We start from the raw sequence: 25,054 nt of genomic DNA, 5'->3' as shown, positions 1-25,054 counted from the left end.
CACAAAACGAATAATATAGCACACTCGATTATGACCTTACCAATGCTAACATGAGCAAAGAATATCAAAGTTTTAGTATAGCCCTTGGCCTTTGGGGGGAGTTGCGCTCTGTGAGTGCTCCTGTTTTGCATTGTGTTTGAGAGATATCTAACCACACATACTCACTGGTTACATAGAAGTAGATAAGCCGCTCATCTTTGCCCACTTTATTTTTAGCAGAACACTTGTACATGACGGACACGCTGGCATTGCGAATCAGAAGTCTGCTCACTCTCTGCGAGGCGAGGAAAAGAGGACGAGACTTTAATTCATGTCGTGGAGACGCACATTTTAAAAGAAAGTGCAATCTGCTGTCGTGTAAAAATCAGGTTTTCTGCTGACAGACCAACGACACACAAACTCGCTCAGGTGTGAGTGAAAAAAATAGGGCGTTTGCAGCGTGAGCGTGTGTATGTATAATTTCCTCTTACGGCTGTGGTTTATAAATGTGCAGGCGTGGGTACGCGTACATGTGTGCCTGGATGTGTTTATAACTAGAACTTGCAGGAAGTCTGCAGAGGAAGACTGTTCTAAATATTTCTACTGTGGAAATGGCTCTTGATTGACAAATTTTGTTATGGAGCTTAGAATTTAGGACACTTACATAAAAACATCACAGGTCACAGACAGGTTACAGAAAGGCCTTCTTATGGGTTAGGCCGTAATTATATTCTGTAATCCTTTACCCCAGAGAATCAATTTATAAGCAGAGCATGTCTGTCCACAGAAAACCAGTAACAATCGCAATGAGGCCTGACGAACCTTCTCTCGTCCATCCACAACTTCGAGAGACGACTCGATCGGCTCAATTTCATTCATCGCATTCTCCGAGTTAATGTCCTGCCAGTTCTGACATTCTGCAATCCTGTCACTCCGACTCTTCCGGTCTTGTCGGGCCCTGGAGGGAAGCAGAAACACATTCATGACATCTCGCCTCATTGACATGTGCAGCACAGAGTGGGCAGTGGGTGAGAATTAAGGAGCACGTTGAACGATATCCTGATGTTTTATGAGAAGTCTTTTCCCGCAGACTGTATAGCATTTCACATCAGCTTGAAGCCCTGAGCCAATGCCATTATGTCCTAAGTGTCCTAGCAGTTAATGGACAAATTACTCTATCAATTATGACTATCCGCAGTGCGAACATCACAGGAAAACTAATGAAATTTCTATTTAGTATTTTCACCCATCTGCACTACTCTGCATTAGCAGAAGGCCACAGGGGTCAGTTTCATTTTACTCTCTACATAATTTACTGATGGTAAATGTGCATACGAAAAAATTATAACTTGTAAATACCAATTTACAGTATTGTACTTTGCACATTGGATGCTTGCCCAGCCCTTGTACTTAACACATTTCAGCCAGTGTTGTTGGGGATTATAAACACAGAAATCAAATACCATCAGATTTTCATTTGAGCCGTCTGAAGAGTGTCTGATTGACAGCAGCTTCATCTTTCAGCATGAAAAGCATACCTGTGGAACACTATCAGCCCTCCCAGAGCACGGACCTCAACATTATTTTGACAGACAACAGAACAAAAGGCAGCCAACCCATATGGAAAAGAAATAGTAAAAACTTATATGATTTACTCATGAAAGTGGCCACTTTCTCATTACTTTCATATATTGTTTTAGTAAGTATCCAAAACATACAAGTTTCATTTATATAATTTTTCAAGGGATCTTATATCTGTTTTCACTCTTGTATGCTTTTCATACAAGTTTCACACAAGACAGATACAAACTTTATAAGATTTATATATATCTTTTCCATATGGGAACATCCAAACAAGTGCTTTGAATGTCCTTCAAGATGCATGGAGAACCTTTCCTGAAGACTACTTAAAGAAATGTCAAGAAAGCTGCCTGACAGAGTTCAGCCTGTGTTGAAGAATAAAGGTACAAACTCTGTGTTTGCCTTAGATACCATATTTATTTCAATAAATAGGTACACCTATTTCCCTTTATCCTAGCAGTATACAAAAAGCTGAGGAGCAATACAAAACGACTGTAGATAGGCAGAAATTTACTAATTTATAAAACACAATATCCTTTTACTGACCGTAAAGAGATCGCACGCAGCATTTGGACCATAGGCAGAATAATTTGCAGTAAGCCTTTTCTCTTGCTCCTAAATTACTTATCAAACTCCTCTTATTGGCACGTCTATGGCTCAGTAATTAGGATATTACACCTCCTTTGTCTAATCCATACTGTTTAAGAAGTGATGTGCCGCCTTAAAACCACCTACTTGTGAGCCAGGGGATTATTTGCTTTTCCTAGTTCTAGTCTCGATGCTAAGCTACGTTGATGAGGCTTCATATTTCGCATAGAAGTCTAGCAGCACTTTTAACAAGTCACTGAGCTCAGATATCGATAGCAGACCGTTCCTTTTAACTAAAAACAATCGTAAAACTGTGTGAGGGCCTGCTTTTTGTGTTCACTTGTTTTCTGTTGCCACATGAATGAGAGAGCTCCACAATGTGCTTTATGAGCAGATTTGTATATGCAACAAACACGCACACACATACAGAGATAACATCAGACAAGACATTGCTCTCCTGAAAGTAATTTCTCAGTCTCTGAAGAAAAAGACCAGCACCACCGAGATTACAAAAGCAAACACCTGATATTGTAAAATTACTTTCTTTCATCAAGCACACTTCATCAGGAACACACTGTGCTGCTGCACTTAACAGGAGCCTGTGAGGAAGGACAGGTTTAGCTGGAAGTCCTTTGCTGTATTTCGGACCGTCACAATGGACAAGGAATTTCAAAATATTCAAAGAAAATTGAAAAAAAAAAATAGAGGCAGAATTCACTGTCCATGAAATGGCATATTAGATCCACAGTGGCTAAAACAAAATAAAAACTGAGCACTTTCAGCCAAAATTAAACCAAAGCTGCCACTGCTGTGAGTTTCAGACTGCCTCTTAGACCAGGATCGAAACCTTGCAGCTGCACTCATGTTGCATGCTGACATGGAAAGGTCAGAACAGCAATATCTTCCAAAATTAAGCCTGGGAGGAAGACGGTAGAGGCAGGTGGATATTAGAGCAATATTCAGTGGAAGCGCACAAAACACTGGGGCTAAAGAAATAGGAAACAAGTGAGTATGATTGCATGTTTTATGTGTGTATTTGTATTGTGTAGCACTCTACTTAGCTTCAATCACACCTGAGAGATTTATGTGCGTTTCATGTGTGTTGTGTCTGTATGTGTGTCTTTGCTTATGCACAAAGCTGGACCATAGCACAGGAGAGTGACAGGCACATTATTACTGTGTGGGGGAGGAAGCTGGCTGGACATCGAGCAGACACTTTCCTTTAGTCTCCTCTTTCCTCCTTCCTTACCTCCCCTCTACCTTCCTCTATATATTAGCTCTTTTCATCCACAGCCACCCGCCCCGCTGCCCCCTTCTCTCTTCTTATCATCTCCTCCCTCTCTTGTTCACTCAGAGCCAGTGGATAATTTCACACTGACCTCTTCTTGTTATTTGGTCTCACGTAACGCTTCATGCACAGCTCTTCCCGCCTTTCCTGTCTTGTCTGATGAAACCTTATCTTCACACACACACACAGTTGCAAAACTACCAGTGCTATATATGAATGAGTCTGGGGCTGAGGTTTTTCTTACACTCTGCTTTGGGTGCTGTTGAGGACACAGGGGCCCCAGGCCCTCCACTGCCAGCTGATGTTGGGAATAGGGACACCGTAGGCGGTGCACGTCAGCGTTTGGCTGCTGCCGCTGGGGTAAGGGCTGGATGGATCTGCCACCTCTTTTTCATGAATCTGAGGAGGAACTGGGGGAAGAAGAGAGCTAATAAATCAATTTTTCCAGGAAGTCATAACTTTTTTATGCTAGATAGAGGTCTCTTTATAATTGATTCATGCAACTTTTTTACTCTTTTGCTCCTTTCTTTTGTAAGATTTTCAAATTAAATCTACAAAAATTCGACTTTCCTCACTTGGGAAGGCAGGGAATCTCTATAACTTTACACTGCTGCTTTGTTCCTAAAATATCTGGAGGGATTTTAACTGGAGGTTCACAGAGCAACACACACATACCGTTGACGACAAGCGTTATGTTGAGCTTCCTCTCTAGCCCAGCATCGCTGTTTTTCAGGACCACCGTGTACAGCCCGGAGTCCTCCTGACAAACATCCTTAATCTCCAAAACATGTTTAGGGTGCATCCTCATCCTTTTCATCTTGAATTCTGGGCGCTGGTTTATTAGCTTTCCGTCTTTATACCTGGTGGCACACACAGATACACAAAATGTGCTCCTACTGAGATGTCCTGCTCTTTAATTGAGCTACAAATCTCAGATTTGCGAGGCCTAATTATGCTTTTGGACATTTCCAATTACATTTAATGAGACTCCTCTTACCATTGCGTTTCGGGTGCCGGTAAGGCAGAGACATTTACTTGTAATTTGTATGACTTCTGGCCAGCAGTTATCTCCACAATCGGTCCAATTCTGTAGTCGAGGTGGATTAATGGTCCTTCTGGAATCAGAGGCATTCAGTTGTTTACATAAAATGCTTTAAAATCTTAAGGTCAGAGTACGAAACACTCGCCTTCTCTCAGCTTAAAACATGGCAATCAAAAGCGTTGTACGTGTCTCCACTGTAGTCAGCTTGGATTCAGTGAATAAATCCTCTGGTTCTGACTTTAAGTCACTTTTTAAGCCTTCAGCAGTAAATATTTGATTGATTTTTGGTAAAAGGAAAAATAATACATTAATTATTTTGCCTCATCTGAAAAAACCCTTTAATCCATAAACACTGCTCAATTCCAAATTCTAAGGTATTTTTCTAGAGCTTGTCCACGAGGTAAGGATGGTGCGCTGGGTTGCACGTGTCGTGGTTTTGGAGTTAGACACTGCTCAAGCAGATCTCTGGGCAGACTCGAGCAAGCCCTTAAAGCCCTTTTCCTTCTGGAAAAAATCTGAAAGTGAAGTTTTTCAAAAACATCAAAGAGAGAGCATACGACACCTTTGGTGCACCTTTAGATGTCAGAGTTCGCCTTTCATGTTTTCTGTGTTTAGTTATGCTCCTTTTACTTTGGTCTGTTTCACGTCACACATAATATCACAAACCAAAATGTTTGAAAATAAAGCTTTACAGTGATAAAGACCATGTGTCGCAGGAAAAATTTATGAATGTAATATGTTTCATTTTGATTTTTAAAAAATCGACACCAAATCGATACCAAATATCGATTTAATATTTTATGAAATAAAATGTTGATATTTTATTAAATAAATCCAACTACTCTGGTAAATGCAAGTGCAAGACGGCTCATCTCATGCACAGAAATCCTGAGGCAGCGTTAGAGCCAAACTCGAGGGGACTCGACTCAACTGGCTGCCAGCTGCCTGTGTTCTGGTTATACTCCTACAGACCTGGGAGGTTGCAGAGTGCAAATATAATAGTTAAATGTGAATTTCTGTGAAATGTGTAAATGTTTCTGTCTGTGTGGAGAGCAACAGATGATTTACCACAGTTAACCGCTGCATTATCAGAAGTAGATTGCATGTAATTGTCAGCTAAGTGGCAACATTTATGGCAGTTTTTTTGTGCTGGTGTTGGCATGTTATACAATCTCATTTTGCAGCAAAAATAACAGATGAAACGAGATAACTTCAGCTTACTGGATAAAACAGATATTATAACAGAAAGCAATATATTTTATTGGAATCACAATCACAATATCACAATAATATCATAGTGTGAGTAAAGTATTATGATAATTGTAGATATCAACACTTCACTTTTGATTCCACAGAGGCATCCGATGGAAGACATAACACTTATTAATAAAAAGCATAGCATTATTGATCGTGGGGTGATTCTTACCTCTATTAAATATGTGACTTCATTAATAACTTAAAACTATAACTTAACTATAAACTACAATTGTCATGAAGGTAGCATCAAACACAATCTAATGGCAACTGATTGGCGTGACAGAGGAGGATGCTGAGGACAGGGTGAGATGATTGGTCAAGTTTTTCATTACAGGGATTATTGTGGAGACTGACCATAACTGCATATAGAGCTGGATTATTTGCTATGTTTGCCAGCATAACTGTAGATTTGGATGGTTAATGCAAACTTTAAGAAGACTAATGTATGGACACAAAAAAAAAAGAAAGTCTTACCATGAACTACGACCTGAGTTTGTTGGGTGTAAGTCCCGTCCATGCTGGTAACATTGCAGGTGTATCGGCCGGTGTCTGTTACATTGACACTGTGGATGGTCAGGGCGCTAGAAGCCGTTGTGGCTTGAGACAGAGATTCACGGAGGGTGGTAACTTGCACCAAGTCGTTCACCTGGTGAGGAGAAACAAACTGTGATTGTGAATTCAGGTTTGCTTCTTACTAACACAACATGCGATGCACTGCTAGTACCTGTTTGCTTGGGTAAGACCACTGGATGTCCACCCCTGCGTTGAACTCCACCATCGCTGTGCAGTTCAGGGTGAGGGCCTCCCCCACTAACAGCTGTACTGGCTCCTCAGGAAACAGCTTGACATCGTAAACCTGACTTCCTGTCCGGGAAAATAAAAGGGCGAGGTAGACCCAGACAGAGGTAGGGAGACAGTGAGAGAGGTCAGAGTGACATTGTCAGCAGTTTTTCCTGAGGAAATGACTTTCCTTTGGACCCGAGAAGCCATCCCAGGCTACTCTAAAACTTTATATATACATACATACACACACAATTTTATATATATCTAGATGTGTGTGTGTGTTTTTGTTTATATATGTGAATAAAACTGAAGTGAAGCATCAATCCCGTTTTGCACACTGGACAGTGTATCTGATGTTTAGGTCATTCTCTCTGCATGGAAATGACTTTGCACGTAAAAGAAAAAAGGCAGACTGTGATTACTGATTGTTTATGCAGTCCATTAGTGTGAAGAGTGAAGCCTCTCCGAGTTTCTCCTCTGACTGATGTGGCTATTACATTTGGCTGGGAGTGGTGAATATGAGTTTCCATTTGCCCTCTGAAGACAGAGGTGAATGAGCTCATACAACAGAGCGTAGAGCATCTGGATCACCCTGAGTTCACGCGCTATGAGAGGGAAACTCAACATAAAGTCTCTCGCCTTTTCAGCTTAGTTTTTCAAAATTTGATTATGCCTTCCTTTTCCATCTGCTTCTCTTTTCTTCTTTTCTTTTAGTGCTTGTGACATAATGACTCCATCCTTACATAAAAATGGAGTTGTTTTAGAGGAAATTACATAATTAAATAAAAGCCTCGAAATTGTCAGCATTAAGGCTTAATTGGCTCGCCGACTGCCATGGAAAATTATGGGGACAGGGCAGTCAGTCTAGCACCACCTTTGATTTTCTAGCTAATTTCTCTTTCAACAAGAGCAGAGAGTCAAATCTAATTCAAATATTTGTCCTGGGTCGGGAGTGTTTTTGTAACTCCATTCACCCATCCATCCAATTTTCTGCTGCTTTATCCGGGTTTGGGTCGCAGGGGCAGCAGTCTAATCAGAGATGCCCAGACCTCCTTTGCCCCAAGTCACCTTTTCCAGCTCTTCTGGGGAGGGGGAGCGGACGCCAAGGTGTTCCCAAGACCACATAGAAATAATCTTTCAGTTTGAGCCACAGCAGAGATAGCGTGAGCTCCTCATTTCTACTCCTTGCATCTTATTCTTAATTTAGCATACCAACATACTGATACACCATCAGCATCAGTGCATACGCTTCTCCAATCTTTTCGTCAGTCTCCTGCTCCACTCTTCCCTACTTGTAAACAAGACCATGAGATAACAGCACTTCTCCTGAGGCAGAAAATCATTCCCAGCACAGAATGTGCAATCCACCCTTTTCCAGCTGAGAGCCGTGGCCTTGGACTTGGAGGTGCTAATTGTTATCCCTACTGCTGAAAAACTGCCCCAGTGCAAGTTTGCAATCATCCCTCAGTGAAGTCAAAAAAGCACAGACATGATCCTGAAACCACTGAACCTGAAACCTTTTGCCCCTTGGCTGCACCTAGAAATTCAGCAAGAAACAGATATGGTAACAAAGGCAGCACTGCCACAGTCCAGTACCCACCGGGAATAAGTCTGATGTCCTGCCAGCAATGTGAACCAACCATGTCAATTGCACAGGGACTGAAAAGCTCTTGAAGCACCCTACAGAACATCCCAAGGGATGTGGTTGAATGCTTTCTCCAAGTCTATAAAAAATTGACTGGTTGGGCAAACTCCCAAATATTTCTACTGGAAAAGCAAGAAAAGAGCTGGGCCATTGCTCCATAACCAGGAAGTAAACTGTGTTATCTTTCCTAAATCCTAGCACTCCCCTGGGATAAACGTTCCCAGCGAGGATAAGCAGTGTGATCCCTCCCGAAGTTGGACCACCACCCTAGTTTGCAAATCCAAAGGTAATAACTTGCACTTGGTGTTGCAGAACTGTGTCATACAGGATAGTTGCTCAGTACCGCCCAGCCAATATTATCAGTCGATATTAGCTATTTGCAGATACATTATATGAGCAAATAATTTACATTTATTTTACAACAATGAGAATTAAAACAGGAAAAAAAACACTGGAGAAACACCCCTGAGCTATGTTACAAGTGTTGCATAGTTTGTCCACCACAGCATACTCTGCGACTTCCCTGTTGGCAATGCAGGTGTTTAGAGTGCCATTAACACAACAACCGATTGATCTAAACAAGTAATCCACAACTTCATGTGACAAAAAAACAAGATTGTTTTTACCCTGCATTGTTATATTATCTTAGCAGGGACACATTATCTTGTTTCGTGTACTTGAAAGAAAAAAAGATATTGGCTGATATATTCAGATTTTTAAGTCAACAAATATTGGTGTCAGTCTTAGAAGTCCTATATCGTTCAAGGCTCGAATCCAGACCTATGAGAAACTCAAAGCGAATCTCATCCACCTCAAGGGATCTGCCCAAGATTTTTAACTAGCTTAGTGTTCTCAGTTACAGTAATGACCCAGTCTTCTCTGTGTCCCAAAGCTCTGTGGTGTGTCATTTAATGCTTGAAGTTAAAAGTTCAGCTAAGAGTTCAGCTGTTGCATTTTGGTAGGACTTTGTGATAAATGCCTAAGGATACTTTTGAAACCTTTGGAGGTAAACATACTGTTTTACCTGTAGTGTGGAACACGTAGTTGTCCGAACTGTACCAATTGCCTCCCAGCATAGCAGCACAAAAAAGCATCAGGAGAGGTTCCTTGTCTATGATGTTTTTGGGAATGGACCAGCCCCGCTTGTTGTCCCATCTCAGCCTCTCCTTCTCCAGTGGCCAGGGATTGTACCACATCTAAATGCACAAAAATGATTGCTGCTGTTAAAATCATCAATTTAAGCACCAGCTGAAAACTTTAACTGGAGGAACAGAGTGTGAGAAATATGTTTTGGGCACAAACCGTTTTCAGGGTGACATTCAGATCAGGCACTGTGACCAGGCATGGCACTATTACATCCGTGGAATGGCTCTTGATGAAAATGGTCTGCACGCTGCCGCTGTTGAGGAAGGGCTGCTCTGGGTCTGGATGCAGACAGAGAGAGACAGGGAGCAGGGAGGTTAACCCCGATAGCAGCTGGGGTAATGGCAGCTATTACTGAGTTAACTTCATGTACGGCCAGCCAGATCTCCCCCATCCTGATAATGACCCCCAAGGACACACCTCATGTGTAGTTTATCATAATTACCAACAGCTCAGTCTGTCCCCGCCTAGCAAATAGCGGTAAGGACCTCTATTACACATCAACTGAGAGACAGACAGCCAAGAGGTTTAATCATCCTCTAAACAGTGTTACAATTTCACCTCAGGCTCTCTGGTGATGGAAAATATCTCTCCACTGTGTTTCATTCTTAACACCTTGATGCTTCCCTTTTTTGTTGCTGCAGCTACCGATGCTCAGGACTTTGGGAGGCATCGCAGCAATTGTTTTGGCAATTTACACTGCAGCTCTTATCACCATAAAAGCTAATATTCCCTCAGCAAGAGATTATGTTATTATAAAAACTTTTATCTCTCCCGCTTTGCTGTCAGTACCGGCGATGTTTGAGCAGCAGCAAATATGTTATATGACATCCGAGCTTTTCTTCTTACGTCTTGTTTTGCATGATAAGCCTTCAGTTATTTCCATACTTCTTCTTTTTTCTGCACAACTCAAACCTATCACTTTAAGCTGCTGCGAGGCCAAACAAAGAGTCATATCAAGAGGCTTATATTTCTGCCCTGCAGTGGACTGAACACACACACACACAAGCAACAGAAATAATAGACAGCGTCTCGCACTTTAACGTCTTCTCAATAAATCACCCGCAGGTATCAGACTGCAGGAAGAGATCTGCTACTTGAGGCGAGGACAGGTTGCAGAGCAGGCTGAGCAGGTGTTTGTGTGCTTTGCATTATTCTACACATGTAAAAATACAGTATATTCATGTATTCAGATCAGCGTCTGCACTCATATGCGCGTTTAGAGCATAGCGTTAGAGCGCTGAAGGAGTAAAAGGCTGACATCTGCCCGTCTAATTGAATCCACATGTGTCCCCTTTATCCTTCAACACACTGGGTCTAATTTATGGCTGCAATTCCATCTGCTTATGATCAGCCCCCCGGATAGATCTGTGGAAACTGTTTTGGCACCTTGTCTGAGGGGATAAACAGGCGTTTCACATGAGTGGACTGGTCAGCAGGATTCCCCGCCATGACAATCATCTGTCTCTCCATGTGCCTCCTCTCCCTCAGCACACGGAGTGAGGAAAAGTAAAGAGACAACCCTTAGGGACAAGTCCTGAGTTCTAAAGTTCAAACTATGAGCTAGTCTCAAACTTGTATATGGCAAAAAAAATACTGATAGCGAAACACATTTCATTGGTGTTCTTTGATATGTTATTCATTTCGATATTACGAAAAACAAATAGCCCATTAATGCTTTAATTAGCTTCCCATTCCTGTCTTTATCAAAAGCTTTGCATCGCTAATATCCGAATCCTGCCAACTTCCAGGGTGTGACCGAGGCAAACTCAACAATTTCCACTTCTAATAACAGAGCGTCTGCTTTGATATTAAAGTAATATTCAAAACAGGAGATCTGCTTCCACAGGATGGCTACCAAAGAAAACAGAAATAAGGACTAAAGGTTCCACATAGCCAAGCCAAAGAGCTGCGGACCAGATCAAGCAAGGGGATGAAATTTGCTCTTTCTCAAAACAAGTTCAAGAGTAAAATGAACCCACAAACATCCAGATTCAGTGTCAGAGTTAGCACATTTGCAGGCTTGTGTGACTCACCCATGACAAAGACATAAATGCTGGTGGCAGTGGTGCCTTCAATGATGGCCTTGGCATCCTTATATGAGCAGCGGTAGTACCCCGTGTCTTTGGCCTGTGCCCCATTCAGGACAAGTTTCTTGCAGTACGGCAATTCCAACTTCCCCGGACACTCGCTGACTAAGGCCACCCTCTGCCCGGGGGCTGAGGTGGTCTCCAGCTGGGAGTGACGCTGGGTTAGGTCTCGTCCAACCAGAGTCTGATCAGGCCAGGCCCAGGCCAGAGTATTAGATCCCCTGAAGAGATGTGAAAAATCAAAGGACACGGAACAGATTTAATCTTAGTACTTAAAATGAAAAGTTGTATTATTGGAATTAACACTCAGATTGTCACATTACTTGTGGTGTACCACAAGGTACACTCCTAGGTCCTTTAGTTTTTTCTTTTTTTTTACATGATTCCATTTTACCAAAGTATCCAATGTCATAAAGTCTCTCTTCATTTCCAAGCAGACAATATGCAAATATGCATTAGCTGACATCTACCTGTTCTTAGATTGTTTATTAGTGATGTTAATTATTCGATTGCATAAAACTTTCTTTCTGCTTATCAGTCAAAATACTCTGTGCTAAATAAAGACATTATTATTACATTGTTGTTACATGTTAAGTAAAAAAACGACAGTGTTTGTGTGACTGTGAGTGTGCATTTTGCACTTGTAGTGCTATAAATTTTCCAGAGCATCTGTACATCCTTGTTTGCTTTGAGCTTTGTCACATAAATTCAGTTATGTTAACCCAGAGGCATTACGATTGCAACCATAATTGCCGCCTGAAAACCGATAGCTATGCTTTCATCACCTTGCTCCACTAAACAGTAATGACAGAAATGTGCACATGGTGCCAAAATGTGATGGCTGGAAATGACACAAACATGACAGATGATAATTTAAGTATTTTACAGCCCCAGTGAATAATTTTCCCTCATGGGAGATTGTTGGTGGTGTGGTCACTGGAGGTTTGTTTTTTTTAAGATGAAAGCATTTATCTGAGAAATAATCTGGAAAAGACCAAAAATAATATCAGCTTTAGCAAAGACAGCATTTTTTCTTCTTTTTTTTGTTCACCACAAAAACAAAATGGTTAAAGGAGGGACTGCTTGGGGCAGCAGACAGCACAGCTATGATTTTATAGGGATATAGGATCATTATCATGAGTTGATTCATCTATGACACAGGCTCAGTTTAAATCGGGCCTGGCTTTGCTTTAGAACAAAAAAAATCTCTGTTTCTTATAAGACATGGCCCATTGTTTGTATGGTTTAGAAAAAGCAGAGTAAAACAAGTGCAGACTTTTCTTATTTAAACTGACAGTTTGCATCACAAATGTAAGACCTATAAAATGCTATGAAAACTATTAGCAATGCATGAGTGTCCAGATCCTTTGTTCACGAAAGATGCAATAAAACTGGTAACTTTTTCTGAAAAATGAACTGTAGCAGAGTCGAAATGTATTTTTCTCATTTGTTGATTGCAAGTAACACATTTTTTTTTTTAATCTATCAATGATGATTTTTTGTAATTTCCTGAAAAAACTCACAGTTTGTCATGCACAAGTGCATGTAGTCAGTCCAAAACGAGAAGACACACATACCTGCATGTAAGAGTGAGTGTTGTGTGGGCTTCAATCACTAGTTCGTCTTTGGGGCTGTCGAGGACGGGTGGAGTCATAGAATAGCCTATCACCAGACCTGCGGGAATGAACAAGCCCACTGCATTAGAATCATGTTACACAGGTCAGTCAAGACCTAGTGTTTTTGACAGAGCTGCTGGTAAGCTGTCAAATCTCTGAAACACATCGGGAATCTGAAATCTGACACAGTGGTTATTACATTTACAAGCTGTAAGGCAATCTGCGGCTAAAGGAACTGGTCCCTGATGCTGAAAAACACCCAGATAGAGAAATTACGGCTCGCTCGTGAGGCAATGCTGGTGTGATCTCTTTACCTCCGCCTCTGAAACAGCCACACAAACCATTTGCCCTTGATTTATTACAAATGCATTCACTTCACTCATCGGTGCTTGGTTAATATAGCTGGCCTAGAATGTCATTACCATAGTAGAGTCCCCTCAGGGTGCTATTAGCGCTTAGTCAGACTCTGCACCTACAGTCGATCATATATAAAAGTGTCACCATGACTTATGCTCCACCTGGATATCATTAGAGATGAAAACACACACTGTGCTATCGCAGGGACTGAGTGGCTGTGCGGTAGTGGAGAGGCTTTCTGAGCATTTACAAAACAAATCATGACCATTTTCCCACATCAGACTGAATAAATAAATACATAGTGTGCTTCAAGGCACTTTGTTACAAAGCGATGCACAAACATCAAAACAAACTGAGAAAATATGCATGGATAAGCATCATAAACAGTAGACTACAATATAAAAACCCCTGCACTCCATATGTAAAATGTAAATAAAAACAAAGCAATGATTTTTATTCTCAAAATTTCCTCTGCACAAGAGACGAGGCTGAAAATCAGTATTGAAATCTAAGATCTTCACACCCTCAGGTGCCACTGCCTTGAAAACAGACATGTCTCTGTTGTGGAAGTCATTGCATAGGCTGAAGGACACTTCCAGAAACCACTATCTGTGAAAACTGTTGACCGTGCCATCCATAAAAGCAGGTAAAAGCTCCATCATCCAAAGACAAGCTATATGCGAACACAATCCTGAAACACTTTCTAAGGGGTTAAGCTCATTTAAAATGGACTGAGGACATTTGAAATTAGCTTGTGGAAAACTGATCTGTGTTCAGAAAAATTCAAATGTGGAATTCTTTTTGGAAAACATGGATATGGCATCTATGATGGTATGAGGGTGCATTAGTGCCAATGTATCTTACACATCTGGAAAGGGACCATCAATTCTGAAAGGTAATACAAGTTTCAGAGCAACATGTGCTCCCATCCATCGTGTTTTTTTTAAGAAAGGCCTTGCATGAAACAATACTTAACTGCATATTGCAGCTATTACAACAACTTGGCTTTATAGCAAAAGAGTCCAGTTTCTGAACTGATCTGCCTGAAGGCCAGATCTTTCACCATCTCAAAATATTTTGTCCCATTATGAAACAAACGATACAACACTGAAGACCCAGGACTGTTGAACAGCAAGAATCGTATATTATCCCCTATTGGATTTGTACGTTTCGTCACTTCCAAAGAAATGAACTACCTCCAATTTTTATGGTAGTTTCATTTTAATGAAGAGAAACAGAATATCATCTAAAAATCCAGAAAAACACCTTAATTGAAAGTTAGAAAGTGATGCAAGGAATTGGTATGAAATTGGTATTTGATCTTTAAGCAAAACATGAAGTGGTACTTGGTGAAGAAACTTCTGTTGGCAACCACAGTGGTAATATGCTTCTTGTGGTTGGGATTTTGGGCCACTTCTCTCACCCAAGACTTGAGTAGGGAGACCTGCAAAATTTCAGTCCATTACGGCATATTATGTTACCAGTAGTGTCCTTGGCCACTGTGGTCCCAACTGCCCTCAGATCATTAACTAGTTCCTACCATATAGTTTTGGACTGACCCACAGCCTTTCTCCTGATCATCTTCATGCCATGAGGCACTGTCACCTTCTCACCAAGCTTATTGCTGATGGTCTTGTAGCCCATTCCAGCCTTGTGCAGGTCTACAGTTTGTCCCTGACGTCTTTTGACAGCTCTTTGGTCTCACCCATAGTGGTGGAGAGGTTGGAATGGAAGAAATGGATTCTGTGGACATGTCTGCTTTATACACATGATGAGTTGCGATCAGGAGTATTTGTAATTGATTGATTCATTGACTGGTTTTAATCTGCGTGTCACATGGGCACACAGCCAATCTGTGGGAACCAGAGTTTTGGCTGGGTTGTAGGGGGTAAAATGCTTATTTCACTCAATAATATGCAAATCAATTTACAAATGTCAGGTATGTGGGGGTTTTTTCTGAATTTTTTAGTTGATATTCTGCCTTTTTCCATTAAAATGAAAAAGTCGTAAAAACTAGAGACTGATTATTTTTTGTTAGATGTGAACAAAGCTACTAATTCAGCAGGACAAATGCACAAATAGAGTTATGCAAGCAGCTGAAAGGCTATACAAATACCTTTCATATATTGGATCAGTATACTTTCTTTTATAAGCACACAAATCTATCTGGGGTCAAAACATTTATACAATGGAGCTGCATATGCGCATTTTATATTACTGACTCACACATCTTCTAGGTCTAGGCAACAGCAGCTGAAGTGCCCAGCAATGGTTTCACAGCAGCCAGTCATGACCTGCTGCCAATCAAAACTCAGAGATCTGTACAGCTGCGAATCTTAAACACCAGCCTTGTTCCTCCTACATGTCCCGCCGCCCAGGGAGCATCACAGAGCCAATTTATTCATATGTAAATTTTTCATTTTTACAATGTAAGCCCAGCTTCCTTTCAAAACTGCAAAGATTTAAAAACTTCAAATGATAATTTCTTAAAGAAATCATAAGCGATTTCGAAAAATATGCTGATTTGCTTTCTTGCTGTGACTTAGATAAGAAAATCCACGCCAGTCTCACATCTACATGCAGCTGCAATCAACAGGCGGTTAACTGAGCTTATCACAAAGGCGAAAACTGAGGCTGCCTAGCGAGCTGCAAATACACAAAATACAATAAAGCTCAGAAACAAAGTGGACTAACGGAAGAAATCTGCAATAATAGCTGAAACATCTGATGCTTGACTAACAGGCAGAAGTATGCTGTGACTTCCTGTGTCGCAAAGCACGGTAAAAATAGGCAAAAATTACAATAAAACAATGCTCCAGATGTGTCCAGGTTTTTATTATAGCCTGTCTTATTTGCAGTGTTTCTATTTTTGGTTATGTTTTGTATATTTGCAGTGAGCTGCTTTTGACATGTAGGTGGCAGATTACTCAGAGCCAAGCTAGCTGTTTCCCACCGGTTCCAGTCTTTATGCTAACTTTAGATAAACGGCTACCTCAGCCTCAGCAGTTATCTGTAGTTTTGCCAAGAAAGCAAAGAAACATCTCCCCTATAAATTTGAAAGTTGTATTATGTTATTATTCCACTAAAAAAAGAGAGCTAAAATAATCCCCTTTAACTTATCCTGATTTATTGCTGCAGGAGATAACAACTGTTAACAGTAAAACTGTCACCGACATCTTCTCACAGATGTTAAAACTGACATTAGTGAATTATTCAGAGCTAATATTGGCATTCTCAACAAAAACAAACATGCTGAAGGCTGCAGTGGGAGTCGGTGGCAGTCCATAAATCATTCCCAGTTTGGTGCCCAGCAGGATCTTCCTTCCTTCCTTTTTTCCGAGATCTTTACTTTGCCTCGGAGGAATAGCAGAGACTCCCCCAACGTATTGTCCCTGCTGTCATGTGAACTTGCCACCAGATTCAGTCCCATCACCATTTGAGATGCTGCAAAGCCAAACAGCGGGCTGTGAAAATTGCACACACAGAGGCCAGCATCAGGCCCCCCAAAGAGCTACAGACCAGGGGAAAGTGAGAAAGGAAATTCCTGTCAGGACAAGTCCAAATTTCTATTTTAAGATGCGTGGATTTCCTTCCCACAGGCACCAGGAGAAAAAGATTATCTCGAGGATTCTTTGCTCATTTTTTAAGGACGGCAGATAGCTCCAGCAAAGCTCTGGACCACCCACACCTTTCTATTCACAGACCTGGATGCAGAGTGTAATGGGAGACCTACAATATTTCATCAAGTTCATGCATTTTTACATTCAAATGACTGAAAAAATAATGAGGTAGCTTTAGAATAGAAATAAACTTTCTTTTCTTTATTGATCACCTTAATGTTCTAATCAGCATTTTATGTCAACAGTAGATTAAATGATGTGTGCTAGTAAAATGTGCACAAAGATATGAATCATTTATTGTGACGAATTAGCGAAAATTGCCAACCGTGCCTTTCAGCACTTTGGATCACTTTTATGTTTGTCAGCTCTTTGTTATCTTTCCTGCCACAAACTTTCATTCACTATCTTTTGTCCTCAAATACATAATTTTGAAGAGTTAGGCCATATCGTATTCATAAGGACCTCACGGTACCTTGTTATCCTAACAGAGCACTTTTCTTTCAGACGTCAGGCTTACTTGTGGTTCCTAGAGTTTATAAAAGTAGAATGGGAGGCAGAGCTTTCCCCTCACTCCCAGCTCCACCCCTAAACTAGCCTGTTTCTGCAGGAGGTTTCTTCCTGTTTAAAGCGAGGTTTTCCTTCCCACTGTCTCCAAGTTCTTACTCATAGGGGGTCATCTGATTGTTGGGGTTTCTATCTAATATTGTTCAGTCTTTACCTTAGAATATAAACCACCTTAAGCTGACTGTTGTTGTGAATTGGTGCTAATCAGAGCGGCATAAAAAAATGCTAATTTCTGATACCAAAAATTGTTACCACCACTTAGAAAAAAATGCTTTATAGACATGCATTTTTCTGAACATGGCCTCTCATACCTCTGTGAGTAGTAGCTGTTCTAAAAAAATTAAAGGTAGAGGTGGTGTTATGTCCAGAAGGAGGTCAGTATGGATGACCGGGTGCACAAAATGTCACACTTGGACAATGAAGTCTACTGTTTACATCCCTTTAAGCACCACTAGTGTTTGCTTTTTTTAATCTTTACTTAGGTGCATAAACTTTTTTAAAGAGCTATTGTTAAAGAGATTTTGCATCAAAAACAATAAAAGAAAGTACAAATGACAAATTACTTCACTAAGCAGACCCGCCACAGAAATAATATCAAAGAGGTGGCGGTGAACAGCGCACACTCTGCCACCCACACATCTGACTTTATTCATTTCTGCCATTTTTTAATTATTCCCCACAAACTTGAACCACCTTCATTACAGCAATCTGTACAATAGTGTTGGACTAAAATGATATCGATCTCTGACTCTAGAGATACAGTTGACTTACAAACAATATATAATATGTAAGAATCCTGCACGCATGCTGACATATGGTGACAGCTGTTAGACGTGCAGACTGAGTGATGAACTGGGTCCTAAATCCCCTTTGTAGATGAGTCTCGGTGATGGATGCTTCCCTGAGAAAAATCTGTTGGGAGATCACACACTGGCAAGCCACACGCAGATTGTACATCACTTTTGAAATGTCATTAATGACTGGCATGCCTGAGAGATAAAATGCCAAGCTGTTGGAGGTGTAGGTTGTTGAAGGAGGGGAGGCTACAACACAAACATTTACCATTACCGTGAACACCTCAGCTGTGGATTTTTTTTAAAAACAAAAGCTACAGCGTGCAGTAGATGTGTGTGTGTCACAGGAAAGGGAAAAGCAGCATCACACCCACACGGAGATGAGCTAAAAGCTCCCAGAAATCACAGATCATTCAAACTGACAGAATTAATGTCATATACGCCGATGTTTGCTGAGCTCAGCACCTCTGCGCTCTATCTGAAGCGGCAGTCTGAAAATAACGTGCACCAACTCGATAATTTGGATTTCTTGTGTATCACTCGTCATCCTAAGTGGCTATCTCGCATCTGCTGAAGGAGTCGGAACTTATTTTGTGCTGGGTTTCGCATGACTGCAGGTCGAAGCACCGCCGACCTCTCTGCTGATTGATGAGTGGTGGAAGGGAGTATATACTGTAGGTGACTCTCATCCATGTTAGTGCAGAGGCTGCTGTTTCTTTCACCCCGTGTTTAACAGCGATGGCAAATTTTTGTGCCAGATGCCAATATCTTCCATATGGATGTGCTTCAAAATGTATACGCTCTCTTTCCAAACCGCGAAACCCCAGATATGGAGACCTGTCACTCCATCAGCTGCACAAAGTGTTTCAGCACATATATATAATCCCATTAGTGTTTGCTTGCACTCTGTCAAATACAATTAAAAACACACGAGGCGAATGCCAAAGTAAACCGAACACATCGGATCCTGAAAGTTTGGGGCTGATACCGTGTCTTGTCATGATAATAAACACTTTTTCCTGGTTTGAGCTTACATGCTGCTTTTCATGGCAGACTGCAATGACAATGACTCATTTATCTGGGTATGCCTTAAACTGTGAAGAACAGAAAGGTTAATGGTCACCGTGTATTGCAAGGGCTATGTTCCTGAACAAGAGCTTCAGCTGGAGGACAGTCGGTGGGTGGACAGTGAGTAATCTGAGCTGCAGTTGTGAACTCTGGTTTAAGGTGACTGTGTTATCCTTCAGTACACAAGGCTTCAAGCTTCCTAAAGAAAAATGAGTGTCTCAGTTATGTCTAGTTTGTCTTTAATTTGCTTTTATTTAACTGGTGTTAGCACCTGGGCGACAGTTTAAATTAGTTTGCATTTCTGGCCACTTCTTTTTTAAGTCATGGCTTATGTATAATGCATTTGCTGACATTAAATGCAGCCACTGATTTCTCATCATTTGTGTGAGACACACAGTCTTTTATGTCCTGTGTCATTGCGTTGTAATACAGCAACTAATACAGGGCACATTGCATTGCTTGATAATGTCAGTGTAACTGACAAAAAAAAGGTCAGGCAAATGTGGTGTTCGGGTTACAGATCAGCTAACTCATCTCCAAATTTAACATGAAGTCACATGAGCTGATGAACACCTGGAGCTTCATAAAGTCCAACTACTTGTACACAAGTTCAGCTGCTCGTTAATGCAATTATCAAATTAGCCAATCAGTTGGCAGCAACGAAATACATTTATGCATGCAGACATGGACCTGATTAACTTCAAACTGAGCATCAGAATGGAGAAGAAAGGCCATTTAAGTGAGATGTGGGGCTGGTCTGAGTATTTAAGAAACTATTGATCTACTGGGATTTTCCCAGCAACCATCTTAAGGGTTTACGGAGTCTGAAAAAAAGAAAATACAGAGAGAAAGAGGCAGTTTTCTCTGCAAAAATTCTTTGTTGATATCAGAGGTCAAAGGAGAATGACCAGACTGCTTCAAGCTGATAGGATGGCAACAGGAACTCATTATAGCCAAAGTATGCAGAAGAGCATCTCTGAATGCACAGCACGTTGTACCTTAAAGCAGATGGGCTAGAAGACCACACCATGCGCCCACTCCTGTCAACTAAAAATAAGCAGCTGAGGCTACTATTCACACAGGCTCACCAAAATTAGACAGTAGGAGATTTGAAAAACATTGCCTGGTCTGATTTGGGGTCAGAATTTGGAATAAACAACATGAAAGAGTGGATCCAACCTGCCCTGACAGTTAGTTCAGTGTACTCGAGTGGCCTCCACAGTCAGCAGATCTCAATCCAACAGACCACCTTTGGGATGTGTTGGAGCAGAAGATTCACTTCATGGATGTGCAGCTGACAAATCTGCATCGACTGTGTGATGCTTTCAAAAATCTCTGAGGAATGTTTCCAGCACCTTCTTGAATTCAGGGAACACTCGGGACCAACCAGCACTAACACATCGTAACTGATGAAGAGGCCAGTGCGTGTATATTTTAAATGTAAAACACAATAACACACATGTTAACACTTTTTTTCTAACTGCTACAGAAACTGGAGATTGAACCGCTGACCTTCCAATTAGTGAACAATGTGCACTCCCTCCCAAACCGCAGCCGCCCACACAGGCATACAAAATTAAATACAGACATATAGAGAATGGTTAACAGCGATGTACACTTTAGTAGGTTTGCTGGAAAATGTGTTGGATCGTGCCAAATCATTGGTATAAATTATTTTTGCAGATGATTGTATGTCGAAACCCTATTCGGAATGACTCCCTGGCCTGAAACAGCAAAATGAGTGGTGATTGGCCCATTTACAAGCACCTTACAAATGTGAACACGGACAGAGAGCCAGAAAAATATTTCAAGCCTGGTTCCCCTCTTTCCCATGCATTCCAGCTGGTGGTGCAGAGATAAGCAGCAGCTTCGGGAGATTAGCCTCGACCAACAAATATCACAGTAATTTCATGCTGGATTCTGTTATCTAATGATTACACATGATATAAACACATAACATTAGATTTATAAATGACTTCAGGCACTTAAGTGTTGTGTTTACATGCTCTCATAGAGACAGGCTAATTCCGAGCCTCCTTTATGTCTGAAGCAGCTGAAGTGACAGCTACTCGATGACTTTAGAAACCTTGTGATTCGGCTCACCGACTTCTCGGTATCTGACACTCTGATCACCAGGGCTTGTCAAAAATAATTAAATTCTGTCTTCAAGACTTGCAGAAGATTTAACCTCCTCACTGACAGTCATTTGACATGGCTTTGTAACAGAGAAGCAGCTCACTCAACACGTCCTTGTAAAGAAACCTAACATTTCTCTTGAGAAAATAGAATTTCTCTCTTGTTTTGTGAAAACCCATTCTTAGATTAGTTTAAAAGATTTGTAAAAGAGAAGAAATAATAGGCACAAAAAAAATATTAAAAAAGCAAAAAAAGTTCCATCCATGTTTGACATCAGCCATATAAAGGGATATGGTTACACCGGCCGGATGACTTCCCAAAGCAGGCCCCTCTGATTTTCTACAAGATGGAAGTCCCAGATGTATATATGTGAGCTCTGTGCCAGAAGTCAAACACTTGCAAGGACAACTGTGTCTGTTTACTCCACGAGTGCCATCGGGCCTCGCTTTGATGTGCCAGGCTCCTAACTGGTTGACAGGGAGGAAAGAAGTGCAACTGGTTTCCTGTCAAATAAAATCTGTAAACAGCATTTTATTAATTCGAAAGACTCAGAATGCCTAACGGGCCATAAAACGTCTGCATCCCAGTGTTTTGCAGCAATTTCCAGCTATTCCTTTGAATACAAAGAAAAATGATCTTAATAATGCTGGAAGAGTTTAATTTATTTAGGACACTTGCAGATGCACAGCAAAGCTTATTAGGCTTGGTTTACATTAGAACAGCAAAATCATATGCATGCTTGAATGCACAGCATGCTAGAGCCAGCCAGGTCCAATTGTTTCCTGCCCTCGCATTTCCTGCCTGATTTTCACCCATATCATTCAACTCAATGTAATCTTATTTGCATTATGCCAAATCACAACAGATGTCATTTCAGGGGGCACTTGACATAATAAGGTTAAGCTCTCTCACAATATTTCAGAGAGAAGCCTACTGCACGGCTTCCTTTGATTATAGCAACAACGGGGGGAGAAATTCCCTTTTATTAAGAGGAAACCTGTGCGCACAGCAGAAATCCATAAATCAAACAAATGTGTGTTTCAAATCTCTTGTTCCCATTTGTGTTTCCCCTACTGATGGCTGGGAGCTCAACAGAAGCAGTACATCAGTGTGGTTTCTCTTTCTCGTGCAGAAAACAAGAAGAATTTCCAGATAATCGGAGTTCCAGGGGCAACATTACATCCAAATGTACTAAGTTTGCAAGATGAACTGCAGAACTGCTGAAGTTAGTGGACCTACGGTGATTCATACACACTGGATTTTTAACCCATTTAAAAGCCTCTTGATATGCGCACTCACATTTTATTTGCTGACCTCTCTGCATGGCTCACATTGGGAGTTTTTGTCACATTTACGCAATACTGAATGTGGGCTTCCTATAGTCTGTGAAGGACACCTGCTGACTAGATAAATCACACAAAGAGAGAAAGCTTCAGTGCCATAGGGCACTTTAAGCCAGTTAAAAATGTAAAGCTTCTCCGAGAAGCAGGCGGATGCAAGGCAGGCGGGATTCGTGGGCATTAAAGGCGAGTAGGCGTGAAGACGAGCCCTCCTCTCTTTCGCTCTCTCTCCTCAGGAGCAACACAGGGCGCTCGTGTGAAAAGCAGAGCGGTGTTTTTCACTGCGAGCAAATTTCCTGTTTTCTTTATCATATTCACGCGTCTCCCGCTTCCCGTTTTCATGGACACTAAAGATGATTTTGCCGTCAGCGTTTTCCTCTCCCCTCTGTAGTTTTGTTTCTGATCAGTCACATGACAGGAACAGGAAAAGAGGAACCATTTGCAAACAAATAACTTGTCAGAGTCTTAGTTTTAGCACACGGGAGGGACTCAAGGGAATTTAAAAATAAAGGCTTTCACAGATATAATGATTATGGTAAGGCGTGTGCGGAGTCGCTGTGTGGTTATTTAAAATATCCATGAGCAAAATTCCAATGGAAATTCAGTTTAGATTTAATTACAGTAATAAAAAAGAGAAAGCGAAACACATGAATGAAAAGAATGTACAAAATGTTTCAACTTTTTTTGGTGGCGAGGGTTAAAATTAAGAGCAGCTTGAGGATGCAGCTACACTGTTACTGTGTTACTGGCTGAGGTCCAAGGCTAGAGGGCTCTGAAATAGCACCACATATCTGCCGAAGGACGGGAGGCCAAGCAGGCCACGGAGCAGACCTGCACTTTGGATGTGAAGTCAGTCAGCCACGGGCTCTGACACGCTTCCCTCTCTCCCTCTCTCTCCCAGCTTCCTCTGTCATCTGGACACAAGGCCGGGCCAAATCCAGGCGACTGGCTGACTGGCAGCCTGGCTTTGATTTCATTGTTACTACATAGGTGGATGACATCCACCACATCCCTGTCCTCTCCACTGCTGGGGGAGAAAAAGCCTTTCCAACATCCTGCCAGAGGAGGGCTGCAAACATAAGGATGCCACGGCAAGCCATCTGGGCCAGCTTCCTATGTTTAAAACCTCTGACCCTGACTAAACCTTCCTGTACCTGCCACACAGGCACACCGGACAGCTCAACTCTTCCTTTGCAGCAGTGACTCTTTTTTTTTTTTTTTTTTTTTGGCTTGTCATCATTATTATAACTGAGATATTGCTTCCTCCACCGAGAAGGGAAGCAAGTACATTCTGGTAAATGCTCTGCCCCTGTTTCTGGCAATGATGATTTTGTGTGGAAGAATCTAAAATGTTCCTTTTACAACTAGCTGTACAAAAAAAAAGAATGCCAACATTAGTGCCAAAGATTAGCACAATCCAGCCCTGCTGTGATGGCTTGCATGCTCATAAAAATCACGCTGTGCCTCTTTAGAAGCCAAATGTTATGGAGCTCCATTGCTGTGCTCGTTACCTGATTCGTGCAGACTCGGGCCATAAACAAGTCTCTGCTGCTGTCGTGTCAGATCTCCCTGCAAACTAAATCACCGCGGCAGCTTAAGATGCCGGAGAAAAGAAGGGCAAAGTAGGGAGTACTGGGTCAGCAATTATGGTGCTGAGTGCCTAAAGGGAGGGAAGCTGGCAATTTCCTCAGGCTTTGCCAATAGACCCTTTCCCATGAACCTCAAGTGACCTCCAATGCACAGCAAGTACTGTGAGTGACCAATAATATGCTACACGGACAAGTCACAACCCTAAACCCGCACAGCTGCCCGAGCCTGAGCAGCAGTTTGAAAGTAATAGCGATGGCGACTCTAGCTAGAATTACGAGGGCTCCAAATTATGTTTGTCTCTAAGCAACAGAGGCACTTTGGAGTGCTGTAATATAACTGCGATACAGGCACTGTGTCCGAGGAGCCGGTCTCTGCCTTTAGAGGTATCAGGCCACGGATGCCACAAAGGAAGAATTTTCCTCCTGCGCCTCACAACATAACTTACAATAAATGTCGTCACTGCCTCGTATGGCTGTTGGATCCCATGCAATTACTTTTGCATTAGCGTGTCATGACAATTTGTGAAGTCAACACATTTGTAGCTGTGAACTGAAACCCCCTGATTATTCTGGA

At 41.6% G+C, this 25,054-nt stretch overlaps 1 protein-coding gene across 1 annotated transcript in view; it reads right to left on the bottom strand.

The window, feature by feature from the left end:
- flt4 (fms related receptor tyrosine kinase 4) overlaps window positions 1-25,054 on the bottom strand; it is a 47,470-nt gene that overhangs the window by 16,148 nt on the left and 6,268 nt on the right. Inside the window, exons 2-12 of the mRNA XM_040015500.1 lie at window positions 12,974-13,070; window positions 11,343-11,617; window positions 9,466-9,587; window positions 9,188-9,359; window positions 6,460-6,599; window positions 6,210-6,381; window positions 4,434-4,551; window positions 4,112-4,296; window positions 3,681-3,846; window positions 802-937; window positions 166-274 (exon numbers count right to left, since the gene is read on the bottom strand). Of these exons, the coding sequence (XP_039871434.1) occupies window positions 166-274; window positions 802-937; window positions 3,681-3,846; window positions 4,112-4,296; window positions 4,434-4,551; window positions 6,210-6,381; window positions 6,460-6,599; window positions 9,188-9,359; window positions 9,466-9,587; window positions 11,343-11,617; window positions 12,974-13,070 (1,692 nt within the window). The remainder of the gene's footprint in view (window positions 1-165; window positions 275-801; window positions 938-3,680; window positions 3,847-4,111; window positions 4,297-4,433; window positions 4,552-6,209; window positions 6,382-6,459; window positions 6,600-9,187; window positions 9,360-9,465; window positions 9,588-11,342; window positions 11,618-12,973; window positions 13,071-25,054) is intronic.

Source organism: Simochromis diagramma, unplaced genomic scaffold, assembly GCF_900408965.1.
Source record: "Simochromis diagramma unplaced genomic scaffold, fSimDia1.1 OVJJ01000685.1, whole genome shotgun sequence".
NCBI classification, from domain to species: Eukaryota; Metazoa; Chordata; class Actinopteri; order Cichliformes; family Cichlidae; genus Simochromis; species Simochromis diagramma.
Note: the sequence above shows the minus strand (reverse complement) of the source record. Positions and strands in the feature narration are given on the sequence as shown.